General features: G+C 36.7%; 4 protein-coding genes across 16 annotated transcripts; 2 read left to right on the top strand and 2 right to left on the bottom strand.

Moving 5' to 3' along the window:
• Positions 1-2173: 2173 nt before the first annotated feature.
• On the top strand, positions 2174-3838 carry LOC147939845 (polyadenylate-binding protein-interacting protein 6-like). The gene is made up of 3 exons (XM_087463234.1): positions 2174-2474; positions 3006-3403; positions 3495-3838. The coding sequence occupies exons 2-3, from the start codon at positions 3008-3010 to the stop codon at positions 3654-3656; spliced, it is 558 nt and encodes a 185-aa protein (XP_087319360.1). The 5' UTR covers positions 2174-2474; positions 3006-3007; the 3' UTR covers positions 3657-3838.
• A 383-nt stretch (positions 3839-4221) lies between these two features.
• Positions 4222-5950, top strand: LOC104774683 (uncharacterized). 2 transcript variants are annotated; one of them, XM_087463232.1, is made up of 3 exons: positions 4222-4719; positions 4909-5324; positions 5412-5950. In XM_087463232.1, exons 1-3 carry the CDS (start codon positions 4555-4557, stop codon positions 5848-5850), a joined length of 1020 nt encoding a protein of 339 aa, XP_087319358.1. In that variant the 5' UTR covers positions 4222-4554; the 3' UTR covers positions 5851-5950. The 2 variants fall into 2 exon arrangements, with proteins under 2 accessions (XP_087319358.1, XP_087319359.1); XM_087463233.1 differs by having other exon boundaries at positions 4309-4747; positions 4832-5324.
• LOC147939844 (uncharacterized) lies at positions 5898-10633 on the bottom strand. Of its 11 annotated transcripts, none has more exons than XR_015564584.1 (5): positions 10417-10633; positions 8016-10109; positions 7578-7698; positions 6933-7432; positions 5898-6830 (listed from the first exon to the last, which is right to left on the bottom strand). XR_015564584.1 is itself a non-coding variant. In XM_087463228.1 (5 exons), the coding sequence occupies exons 2-5, from the start codon at positions 10070-10072 to the stop codon at positions 6033-6035; spliced, it is 3036 nt and encodes a 1011-aa protein (XP_087319354.1). In that variant the 5' UTR covers positions 10073-10109; positions 10417-10613; the 3' UTR covers positions 5898-6032. The 11 variants fall into 11 exon arrangements, 4 of the variants coding, with proteins under 4 accessions (XP_087319354.1, XP_087319355.1, XP_087319357.1 ...); XR_015564590.1 differs by having other exon boundaries at positions 6933-7344; positions 8016-10126; positions 10417-10619; XR_015564586.1 differs by having other exon boundaries at positions 5898-6856; positions 10417-10619.
• A 249-nt stretch (positions 10634-10882) lies between these two features.
• On the bottom strand, positions 10883-12785 carry LOC104706876 (uncharacterized). Of its 2 annotated transcripts, none has more exons than XM_019228954.2 (7): positions 12593-12785; positions 12363-12447; positions 12169-12282; positions 11795-12073; positions 11604-11717; positions 11442-11514; positions 10883-11349 (listed from the first exon to the last, which is right to left on the bottom strand). In XM_019228954.2, the coding sequence occupies exons 2-5, from the start codon at positions 12426-12428 to the stop codon at positions 11634-11636; spliced, it is 543 nt and encodes a 180-aa protein (XP_019084499.1). In that variant the 5' UTR covers positions 12429-12447; positions 12593-12785; the 3' UTR covers positions 10883-11349; positions 11442-11514; positions 11604-11633. The 2 variants fall into 2 exon arrangements, with proteins under 2 accessions (XP_019084499.1, XP_087316785.1); XM_087460659.1 differs by having other exon boundaries at positions 12363-12443; positions 12593-12761.
• Positions 12786-12881: the final 96 nt, after the last annotated feature.

The following is a 12881-nucleotide window of genomic DNA, read 5'->3' as shown; positions in this document are numbered from 1 at the left end:
ACGCTAAAACAAAAATTGAGTAGTTTGATGTTAGTATTATCGTCGTCGTGTAGTGGTTCTGTTTAAACGTCTTAAAAATTGTTTGCCAAAAAAAAAAAAAAAACGTCATAAAAATTATGCTTAACACACAAAAAAAAAAAACATTTTTAAGATTAGAGGTTAGAGTTCTACGCTTGAATTTCTTGTAATGTTTAATGATTCATCCAACTCTTAACGATATGTTTTTTTTTTGTCGGCGATATGTTATAAGTTTTTAACCCAAACATATATATATATATATATATATATATATATTGTGTAGATTTTATGACATGAAATTTATTTATTTAGAATAAAATATAATTTATATGATTGTTTTTAAAAGTTTTTTTGGATAAAACATTATGCAATAAAATCATATACTAAATATGATGGCTTGAAAAAAACACCTATTTTGTAAGTTTTATATTGTTAATTTTGTAATTTTATTTATGAGAAATGGTTATGTTTGTTGTTTGTTTTTATTTTAATTTTTGAACATGTTTGGTGAAAGTTTTTTAATATGACCCGTGTTTAGGTAAGATTTTATTTTCAATTGCACAATAAGATCTCGAAAATCACGATTAAATGTGATAAATGACCAAGATTTTATTCTTTTCATGCCTAACAATATATTTTTATGCCTAATAGTAAAGATCTTATTTTGTAACAATACATGGAATACTAAAAATTTTATTTTGGAAATTGTATAAATCACTAGATTTTAACCCGCGGTACACCGCATGTATATAATTTTTATTACTGTTTATATTTTATATTGTATTTGTTTGTTAAATATTTGATGTTTTCCATATAGAGGAATAACTAAATTTCATGTCCGTTTTGTGCAGCTAAATGTAGAGCCAACCCTTGACATAGGCAGGTGAAGCACATGCTTGTGGCATTCAAATAAGATAGTGAATAATTAGCCCTTTTTTCTTAAAAACATCATTAGTTCTAGGTAGGATATTAGTACCAAATGTCAATGATTCAAATATTTTCTAGTCTTCTTTGTGTTTTTCAAGTTTTTTTTTAAAAAAATATTAATGTATAATTGGTCCCACCAAAAAAATGCCTTAATATTTTCAGAGAAGGCTCTGGCTAAATGTTTATATTAATTTTTTAACTCGCAATATACTTTATTACCATTTGTTTGTTATATTTAGTTTGTTTTGTTTAGTGTTTGATATTCTATTTTGATTGTTAATTATTATAACAGAAAATAAAGGATCTAACTACATAGTAAGTCATTTATAAGCTATGATTAAATCATATTTTTCTTAATAATTTAATTATTTTACACAATCTTAGTTAAATAAACTTAATTTTTATGTGTCAAATATTCTAATATTAATAATGTTGACAAATAATAAAATGATGATTTAACTCATGTTAGCACAAATTTAATGATATTTTATTAATTTCAACATGTTCTCTTTATAACACATCTACTATACAACCATATTATATAGTATTTAATTTTTTTTTTTTTACATATTTTACATATTTTAAGATTTTATTAAGTTTATATATATTAATTATAATATTTAAATAAATATGAATTGAAGTTTTTCTTACATTAAGAATCAAAGCTCACATGTTTTGAAAAATAAAATAGGAATCAAATTGTTGTTTTATTTGTTTGCAAAGGATTCATAGATAGAATATCTTTAATATATAATAGAAAGTGTGGTTAAATATATCATAATTTCTGTTTCCATATTTATTCTGCTGTATTTTTTTAGTTGGAATGTTATGTAAAATATTTAGGAAACAACATCTGAAAGGTATAATACAAAATTTACTTCAAAAATGTTAATATAAAATATTTTTTTGGGATATTCTTTACTCTATTTATGTAGTTCATAGATTGACCAATTAATCTATAATTTTTTTGTAACCAACCTATATTTAATCTGTAACCTATTTTGTAACTAACTTATAAAAATTATATAGTTTAAAAAAAGTTATGTACTTCCATTTTATTATTATATAAGGGGATCATACAGTTGATTGCGTGGAACGTGTAGTAAAAATTTCCAAAAAAAAAAAGAAAAAACATAGATACTTTGAGGCGTTTTATTAAAAAAAAAAATCCTTTTTGATTCTGTTAAACCAATTTATAACAGACATGTCAGCAGCACATGAAGGATTTTTTTGTTTTTTTGTTTTCCCAAAATAAGGACACAGAATAAACCAGGTCAAGAATAAGATAAAAAAGCACGTTGCCAAACAGAGACCCAAGAATGATGCGGACCTTCAAGTAAACGCTTCTTTCTTCCTTGTGTGTGCGCTTCATTAATATATAAAAAAAAGTTCATTATTGATTGAGAGAAAAGATCAAAAGAAGTCGTTTTCTCTCTTCTTCTTCTCCCCCCCCCCCCACCTTTTTAGCGTTTCTTAGATCTCTCCTTCTACAAATCTCTCGTCTTCTTCAACGATCTTCTTCTTCTCAGGTAAGTTCGATTTCTCTCTTTAGGTCTTCTACGGCGAATCCTTGACGTGATCGCAATGATCTCGCCGTGTTTTCCTGTTTCTTGTGAATCCGTTTCTTTCGATCATATCCGAATCCCTTTTTTTTTTTTTTTTTTTTCTTCGATCTATGTTGATTTGATATCGCGAATCGTGTGTGATCTCTCTCTCTCTCTCTCTCGTCGTTTCGTTTCATTTCGTTTTTGTTCCTTGTTTAGATTCCTGATTCAACCATGTGTGTGTGTGAAAAGCCCTAAGAATCGATGCCTTAGGGTTCCGTTGTTCGTTTGCGTAGTTTGATTTTGATCTGTATCGTGGCCGTCGTCGCGAAGAGTCTTAAGATTAGTTGATTGTATTATCAGCGAGTTGTTTTATGGCATCATGATTCATAGATTAGGTCATGTTTCTTATTGATTTGGATTGGACTGGAATCGATTTTTGCCAATTAGGAAAATTTAATTGCTAGTGTAGATTGATTTGATTCGTTTCTTTCGTTTGTTGAATAATTGCTCTAGCAATGAAGTCAGGAGGATCATCTACGTTGAATCCATACGCTGCATCTTATGTACCACTCTCCAAAAGAGAAGGTTCTTTGGTTGGTGGTGGTGGTGCTGCTAAGCCGTCTGCATACCATCATCATCAAGTGCAGCAGCAACCTCATCATGTAGCTCAAGGTTATGGAGTCCAAGGAATGGGGGGAAGTTATCCGAGTCCTCAAGTGTCCTCCTTGCCTAAGAAAGCTTCTGACATGGTTTACAATCAGCAGATGAAGGATGAGGATTTGGAGATGGACATGGATATTGAGTTCCTTTTAGTCACTTTCTCTGGTCTCTCACATGAGTCTATCAATGATGTGTACTTGGCTAACAACTGTGATCTTGATGCAACTATCGAAATGCTAAACCAGCTCGAGGTTATTCATTTCTTAACTCTTTCTTCATTAGATTTTGTTGGTTTTTTAAGTTTATAATTTCTAACAAAACCAGAGCTTTTGTAAATGACAGATTTACAGTACTGAAGCTCAGGAGTACCTCCCTGACACATTGGACATTGGCGATGTACCTGAAACCATCACCGAGCCTTCAACCTCGACAGCTTCGAAACTAAAGAATGAAGCGAGTGCGTCGTCCTCGGGTATCCACAACGCTCGTGTATCCTCCTCCTGATTTGATGAGTCCTTAAAAATGTGAAGTTTCTTGCAAATGGATGATGATATTCTTAGGAGATCTCTTTCTATATTTCTCCCCACTTTGTTTCTGGGGGAAAAGAGAGTACAATGTATAGTTTCCTCAGTTTGAGAATTGGGATTTGTTTTTTTCTGTGGTTTTAAGAAAAAGCTTCGAATCAACGTTCTGCTCTTTTGGCCATTAATATCGAATCAGTGATATGTTACTAATGGTACATCCCTTGTTTAAATGCTAATAATGACTTAAACATCCGTTAATTATGTGCTAGTCAAATCGAAATCTTTGTTATTATTACTACTATTGTCATGTTGATATACAAAATTGGTAGAGCAAGTTAAACAAAAACACACAATTTGGAACTACTATTAAACCCCTAGCTATGTGAAGCTACTTTTGCGGCCCTATGTCCTTCTCTGGTTACTATAATTAGGAAATCATCTAATCACGTCCTTGTATTCAACAAAAAAAGAAGAAATGAGGAAAATAGATTCCGTAAATTTCTGTGTGTTAAAACTTAAAAGAACCTGAAAAAGCTGTCATATATGATTTTAGAGCAATTAAACATCAATCTGTTTTTTTTTCCTGGCCATCAAAAATCAAATCCGTTTCAATAGAAAGAACCAAAAAAAAAACAAAATAAAAAATAATAATAAGTTCCCCTACCCCCAAGTCGGTGATTTTTTTTTTTTATGTTTTTTCCTCTTTCTACAGAACAACAAAAAGCTTCTTCAACTTTAATCTTCATTAGATTTAGATGCACAACGACGACTCTCCATCATATATATACATTTGGTGATTTATTGAAAGATCTGATTCTTTTCTTCTGAGTTTGTTTGGTTAGAGGAAGAAGATTTAGTGTTCTTTTTAATAAAAAAAGATGGGTTTGGATTATTACAACATATTGAAAGTGAATAGGAACGCAACAGAGGATGATCTAAAGAAATCCTACAGAAGATTGGCTATGAAATGGCATCCTGACAAAAACCCTAACACCAAAACCGAAGCTGAAGCCAAGTTCAAACAGATCTCTGAGGCTTATGAGGCAAGTCTTTATTTCCTTCATCTCTTTAATTAGATCCATTTCTTTGGCTAATAATAATCTAGACTTATATATATGAATGAGAGTAGAGTTGTCTTGGGTTATAAGCAAAAATGTATCTCCTCTATAAGCAGATTTTTCCTAAAGGCAATGTTGCTGCATTGTGCTTATCAAAACGTCCCACGTTTTCAGGTTCTAAGTGATCCGCAGAAACGAGCGGTATATGATCAATATGGAGAAGAAGGGTTAAGCGATATGCCGCCTCCCGGGAGCACGGGAAACAATGCAAGAGCAGGAGGTTTTAACCCGAGGAATGCAGAAGATATATTTGCAGAGTTCTTTGGAAGTAGTCCATTTGGTTTTGGATCAGCCGGTGGTCCTGGAAGGTCGACGAGGTTTCAATCAGATGGAGGTGGAGGAATGTTTGGTGGATTTGGTGGAGGAAACAACGGTAGCGAAAATAATATATTCAGAACTTACAGTGAAGGCACTCCTGCGCCTAAGAAACCTCCACCCGTTGAGAGCAAATTGCTTTGTAGTCTTGAAGAGTTGTATTCTGGATCAACTAGGAAAATGAAGATTTCTAGATCCATCGTTGACGCTAACGGGTTTGTTACTATTATTAGAGTTAGGTTTCTCTCTTACGTTTTCAAGAAATGTTAGTTCATTAGTGTTGTTTCTTTGGGATGGTGCAGGAGACAGGCACAAGAGACAGAGATACTGACGATTGTTGTGAAACCGGGATGGAAGAAAGGGACAAAGATCAAGTTTCCTGACAAAGGAAACGAGCAAGTGAACCAATTACCAGCTGATTTGGTGTTTGTTATCGACGAGAAACCGCACGATTTGTTCAAGAGAGACGGGAATGATCTCATGACAAGCCGGAGAGTGACGCTCGCAGAAGCTATAGGAGGAACAAATGTGAATATCAACACGCTCGATGGGAGGAATCTACCCGTTAGTGTCCCGGAAATCGTCAGTCCAGGGTATGAGCTTGTTGTTCCTGGAGAAGGGATGCCAATAGCTAAAGAACCAAGAAACAAAGGCGATCTCAAGATCAAATTCGATGTTCAGTTTCCCGCAAGATTGACAACAGAGCAGAAATCTGCACTCAAGGGTGTCTTAGCTGGTTGAATAAGAAACTGAGATGTGTCATAAAATAATCTGTACAAAATCTTTGGTTGTGTTGAATTCAAACTTTTATACTCCATTATTCAAAAGGTTTACAACTCTATTAAACACTACAGAAATATAAAAAAACTGATGATGGAGAAGTCGATACACCTAACTAATTTACACAAACGCATTCACAAAGATCAAAATCCTCTGTTTCTGCGTGCACTGTACTGTTGTTGCCTAGGTGCGTTTTGATTGGCCCTCCATCCACCAGGCCGTTGTGCCGGCGGTCGGGCCATGGTTCTGCTATGAAATTGAGGACTCAAGTCAGGAGGAGGAGGTGGTGGTGGTAATTGAATTTGGTGGCCTGAGACTTGCGGTTGCCATTCAGGAATATCGTCGTCATCGTCATCATCAGGACCATTCCATGGTTGTTTACTACCACTACCAGCTGAATTCCCATACTTGAGAATGAGCTCCCTTACTTGATCCATGGATCTAGACTGAAGTGGTGGCTGGGGAGAAGAAGCAACCGGTCCAGTAGAGGAACTGAAGTTAAATTCTGGCAAATCATCGTCGTCTTTCACACCTACAGGGCCAAATCCAGGTGGCACGTCTTCTTCGTCATTAGCATCACAACCAACCAAACCACGATTCCCAATGGATGCAACCTTTACAACAGGATGATTCGTAATATTCACACTACTACTAGACTTTTTGTTTTCTGGAGCCAACACAGACCTCTTAGTGCCTGAATGCTGACGTTTGAACCCGGGCTTATGGCGTGAGCCAGGAGACGCGACAACTGCACGCCTCCACACAACAACGCCGATCAACCCGATATCGTCTGAACACTTGACCTCATCAAGATGGTCCTTGGAGATGATTTTGCTCAGCAAATCCAGGGTCTCTCCACGTGCCGGACATAGGTAAAGCTCAACGCCAGAGGTTGGTTCTGCGTAACCAACTCTTTGGTCAGCAACGTACGACTTAGCAACCTGAATAAAAGGACAAAAGGCAAAGACTTTTTAAAGCAAAACTTTTAAAGTGTTTATGCAGTAAAAGAAGGAATATGACTAGTATATTAAAATTAATAGTACCTCAAAAAGGCTGTCACGTTGGCTCTGAGAGATACCATCCTTACACACCACGTTCATTACCTGCAAATTTAATGTACCAACTTAATTATTTTACACTGATTACCAAAAAATGATATAAGAAGAAACTTTTTCCTCTCTAAGACAGAAATATTTCTCGAGAGAATCTATTTTGGGACATGATCTGCAATTCGTTTATTGACTATGTTCTTCTGGCGTTTTGTGGTGGTCTTGTTACTTTCTCTCTGTAAGAGATTCTTGGTAACAATTTGATGATTCTATATCCTACTACCTAAGTTTAACAATACATCTAAAACTAATCTGGCATACAAAATTTAATGATTTTATACAAAAAATTTCAGATTCAATCCACAGTTGATTCTCTGGTCAATCAGGGCTCTTTACTGTCCCGGTCCTGTTTCACAGATGCAGATCAACCGTGAGCTTTTTGCTTTTTTTGGGTTCCATGTTTTAGCTAATGGGAAGCCTATGATTGTGTCTCTCTGCATTAAGAAACGACTAGCAATATTGAGATGAGATTTTGTGGATCTATTGTTGCTCGTATTAGCAGTAGTAACAAAGAAGAGAGAGTGAAGTTAATATGCAAATGCTACTACAAGGATGATGCAAGTAATAAACTTTGTATACCATTAAGACACGGCTTCGAGACAACGGAAGCTCTTGTACAAACTTCCCAAACGCACTGAGTCTCACTCTACCCTTTACCTCCACCAGTGTTGGCCACTCGCTTGTCTTTGCTTTTTCACCACTGCACGAGTAAATCCAGTCAGCGATAATGTTTCAATTCAATGATAACATTTATGTTGATGATCCTTTTCTCCTTCCATTTTTTGTTCAACAAATATAACAAGTATCAGAGTGTGATTTAATCCTACAAGTGCTCTTTTGTGAGCTGTTTCCTACTTAAGTCTAAACTTAGTTTCTGTTTCCTAATTAAGTCTAAACTTATCTTCATTCTTATCTTTGGTACTAAAATCCCATTTCTATCATGGTTTGATTCATTTAACTATGTTCCAATCCAAATAGCAAACAAGAGAAAAAAGTTAAAAAGTAATCGAGACTTGCCTCTTGAAAAATCCAGTGACTGAGACAACTGAAGCGGCACTAAGCTGCAGAATACCATCCCATATGCGGTCTTCTTTAATGCTATCAACCAAATGTGTATTTTCAGGTTTAGAGACATCAGCATCGAGTTTGACACCGGTATCCAGTTTTGGGGACATTACGTTAGTCTTTTCGAGTTCTGTTTTAGAAGAAACACTCTCCTTGGCTTCCTTTGGAGATTGTGAAGGTGATTTTAAATGTGACCCAACTTCTGAGTCACTCTTCTCAGATGCATGCTCTTCCTTTAAAGGAGGATTCTCATGTGGACTGCCAAATGGAGGTTCTGAGTTCAGGGATTCCATGAATTCATCAAGTGATACAATTGGTGCAAGAAAACCCACATCCTTCATCTCATCATCCATCGACAGACCTTGCATTGGATCAGGCTCCTCCGCTGAGGGTAGAGTTATACCGGATGATGTTTCTTGGTTAGATTTTGAGTTCTTATCATTCGAGCCATTTTTCTTTAGAGTGGATTTGGTAGATGAATTCACAGATTTCGCTTTGGCTCGAGGTTTACTATGTGAGGTAATCTCAGCAGAGACATCCACTGTCCCACTGTCAACAGGATCAATTTCTACCTGGAACTCACCCTTATGAGTTTTCCTCACCAGATTTCTGACATCGATGTCTGCATCCCTTAGGACAACCATCTCAGCCAACTCTTCTGCTTTTGCTTGTCGCCACTGAGAAAGCTCCTTAGAAGCAAGTTCCTCAGCTGTCATAGAACACAATCTCTCAGGAGAGATTTTTCCGGACATGACACTTTCTCTTAACTCAGGATTGTTCTTATCCTTCAAATTGAATAAGAGAGACCTTCCCTTCTCTTTGTACTTCTTGTTCACACCTCCAAATAGTTTAAAAAGTTCCAACTCAATCTTAGATGCCAGGAGGTCTGGATCCTCCAACGATTTTCCTCTAACAGTTCCATTCTCCCAAAAATCTGAAACAGGTTCCAAAACCCATGAGAGTCCATTTCCCCGTAAAAGTTCATCGCCGGATAAAATACTATCACTAAAACGAACATCATCACATGGGAAAACCTCGTCAAATTGAGTTTTCTGTACATCAGATTGATTAACATAATTCATCTTTGTGTCATTGGAAGTCTCTTGCGACAAGATTCTTCCATTGTTGCCGTTAAGCCCAGAAATTTCATCCCTTGTGGATGATGCCGGTATGATCCCCTCAACTACTGGAACGCCAGTAACACAGGCTGAGGCAGGATCACTACTTTCAGCTACTGGAACATTAGTAGCTTCTTCAGTTTCTGAAGTCTTTTCCTCTTTCGGAGACTCTTCATGCTGGTGAACCAAAGCCAAGGCAGCTGCTAATGATTCCTTCATTTTAGACCTCAGAGACTCGTTACCATCATTCTGTGTTTTCATTGACCCTAGCGACAGGCCTGATTGTTTCTTGTTCATCACTTGCTTCCCAGATTTTCCGGGAGCGGGTTTCATTTGCCTTGCTTTCTTGGTAGGCGTTGGTGAATGTTCCGTCTTGGGAGAAAGAGTAACGGATGATGGCATATGACCCAGCTGAATACTTGATGAATAAAATTGTTCTAGCCAAGGTCTGTGATGCACTGGCTCTACTCGCTTGATTGGTGAATCTAACTTCTCGGAAGCAGAACCACCGAGAGTAGTCTCTGCCGGTGATTTCCGCTTCCCTAGCAGCTGCAATGACCTATCTCCAGAATATGGATGTGCAACAGGAGGTTGTAACTGAGGCATCAAAGACTGAGAGTCAACCAACAAAGAGGACTGAAAAGAGACATTCTCTGGATCAAATTGGAATGACAAAGGACCAGAGACAGATGTTTCCTCTTTCGGAAAGTCAAGGTTGCTGCTTGTGGAAACTGCAGGCTCCTGTTCCATGTCTGAAACTGAGATATGCTGAACAGAAGGATGCTCATTTGATCCCATCTCCATCAAAATCGTTTCTCCAAAAGTATCTAAATCCGTTTTCAATGTCTCTAGATGGGCAGAGATAGGTTCTGTTCCCATATTACTGGACATGATCAACCACAGCTGAATTCAACATTCACTTCAATAGCTGTAAGACAAACAAAACTACAAAATATGGGTTCCCTTTAGAAAAAATCAAACACGAAAACTACAAATTCTCTGAATACTAAAAACAATTCAAATGAAAGCAACGATCACATAAAGAGTGAAACAATCAATCTTATCAAATAATCTGATCACCCTAAGAACACTCAATTATCGAAACCGATTCGTCACCTCAACTACACAGTATGATCATCAACCAAAATCAAAAGAAGAAGAAGAAACAAACATAGGCTCAATCGAATCGAATTCGGAGCTCGCAAAAACTAAACACGGCGAGCTTAGAAATTTACCTGATAAGAAAAGATAAAACACAGGTTCAATTCGAATCAATCGGAGCAGATTAAGATACGAAATGGAAACCCTAAAGCTTCTGGATTTGGGGATGGAGACGGATAAGGAGAGCTTGTACTAATTTTTTTTTCAGCTGTTTCGGTGGTGACAGCAACAAAAAGAAAAAAAAAGAAGAGTTTCTTCTAGAGACGACGACACATGTAAGGCCAAAATGGTAAATGGGCTTTTAATATAATATACCCATATGTATAACAATGGGCCTTATCGGGTACTTAGGATTTTCCTCTCTCAGCAAAAATCCAGCAGTTGGATTTACGTGTCAACGTCACATCGAACGGACGCTAATATTTGCATGCGAGGTGTTTTTTTTTTGTTTTAAAATTCCGATAATCTTTTTGAATTATCGGGAAAAAATTCGATTTTTGTTTGAATTATTAAAAAAAAACAGAAACAACAGACGCTGTCTTTTCGAAGAACAAGGGAAAAAAAAAATAAAAATTAGGAAAGTACTAAAAAATTTCCTGAAAATTGCCAAGAAAATTATCATCCTTTGTTTCTTTCTTTCTTTCTCAGCAAATCGAAAAAAAAAAAACAATGAAGAAGAAGACACCGTAACGAAACGAATCATTATCATAAGTTTCTCAAATCCAACTCTGTTTTTATTCTTCCTTCTTCCTCAGCTGTTGTGACCAAACATTGGCTGGCATTCTCAAACCATTTTCTAACCCACACATAGGGAGACTTTGGATCTGATCTTAGTGCAGCCTCATGACACTCTTTTGTGACATTCACATTCAATGGTCCCTTCTGTTCTTCAACAACAACATCACCTTCACTAGCTTCAGTACCAATCAATAAACCATATGCATCAACATGATCAATAAATATCTTGGCTCATCCAATCATAGTCCTCTTTCTCCCTCGTTGCCTTACTACATAACCAAAAGAAGACCTTGCTTACAGGTTTGAAAAAATATCTAGTTTTAAGAGAGGGGGGGGGGCATGGAAGAGGGTTTAATAAAACCTTGTGCAAGCTTGTTAAACGTGGCTGACCATTGCTTCGACGACTTCCTGTACGCTGTCGGTATACGATCCATCTACAGTTAACAACAAAATACACTAATATGAGACAACAACAACAGACCCATCAATAGTAGTGAACAATGATGATATGCATCACTCTTACCACATTCCCGCATGAAGAGTGCATTGAGAGTTAGGCTCTTTCAAGTACATATAAATCAACAGCTTTGTCTTCAGGTAAGGTCGATGTGACACTCAAGCCAAAATCGATTAGTACCTGAGGGAAGACATATCCATCCATTGTCACGAATCATACGTACGTAACTAATCAAGGGAACATATCAAAATACTTACGAGCTGATTCGTTCCACTTCTGACTAGCATATTTGATGTGGTCAAATCACCGTGAGCCAAGCCACCATCATGGAGCTTCGCAATGGCAGCCCCAATCTGAGTAGCAACATCATCTAACCGTTCCTCAACAATCCCATTGGCTCCAAAGTCAAGGAAAATGTCCTTAACAGAGTCGCCCTCAATGTACTCAAGTGTCAAGGAGTGAAGCACAGTATCCACGGCATAGAGTACTGGTGTACAAACCCCAAGCTTTCTTGCCTTTGTCATACACCTAGCCTCCTATATTCAACAACATAGTAGTTGAATTCTTCTGTTCTCTCATGATATAAACAAATGAAACAGGAATAATAAGGGTGATGTAGAACAAAACCAACCGCATTCAAGCGCCTAAGTGTGAGTTTTGCATCCAAAATCGGGTGTCTGTACTTCTTCGAGAATCGTTCTTTCACTATGGATTTTCTTCCGGCAAACGTACACTCAAACACCCTCTAAAGATAAAACTCAAAAGACTTAGCCTTTCCACACCCAAAACGTATATACTTTTGATTCAACCATATGATACACTTACAGCTTCGGCTCCTTGTTTTATCAGAACAAGAGATTCATTCCCAACGTTTTCCTCACAGACCATCATAGAGTTCTCACGAGTCTGTCTACACAAGGCAACAAAGCCAACACAAAGAGAGAAACTTTAGCAATTGATTAAAGCTCTAACAATTAGAGCCTCACAAGCAACGATCACATAAAGGTAAAACAAGAACACAATCAAGTTAAACACGGCGAGCATAGAAGTTTTACCTGATAAAAAAAAAAGATAAAACAACGGTTTAATTAGAATGAATCGGAGCAGATTTAAGATGCGAATGGAAATGGAAACCCTAAAAAGCTTCTGGATTTTGGGGATGGAGACGGATGAGAGTTCGTACTTTCAGCTGTTTCAGTGACAGAAAGAAAAAAAGAAAATTCTAAAGACGACGAAACATGTAAGGCCATGTATAATAGGCCCATTTAGTGTAATAATGGGCCGTAGCGTGCTTAGGATTCCTCGCTCAGTAAAATCCAACGGTTGGATTTACGTGTCAACGTC

The sequence above is a fragment of the Camelina sativa genome, chromosome 8 (assembly GCF_030686135.1).
Source record: "Camelina sativa cultivar CO46 ecotype springtype chromosome 8, ASM3068613v1".
Classification (NCBI taxonomy): domain Eukaryota; kingdom Viridiplantae; phylum Streptophyta; class Magnoliopsida; order Brassicales; family Brassicaceae; genus Camelina; species Camelina sativa.
Note: the sequence above shows the minus strand (reverse complement) of the source record. Positions and strands in the feature narration are given on the sequence as shown.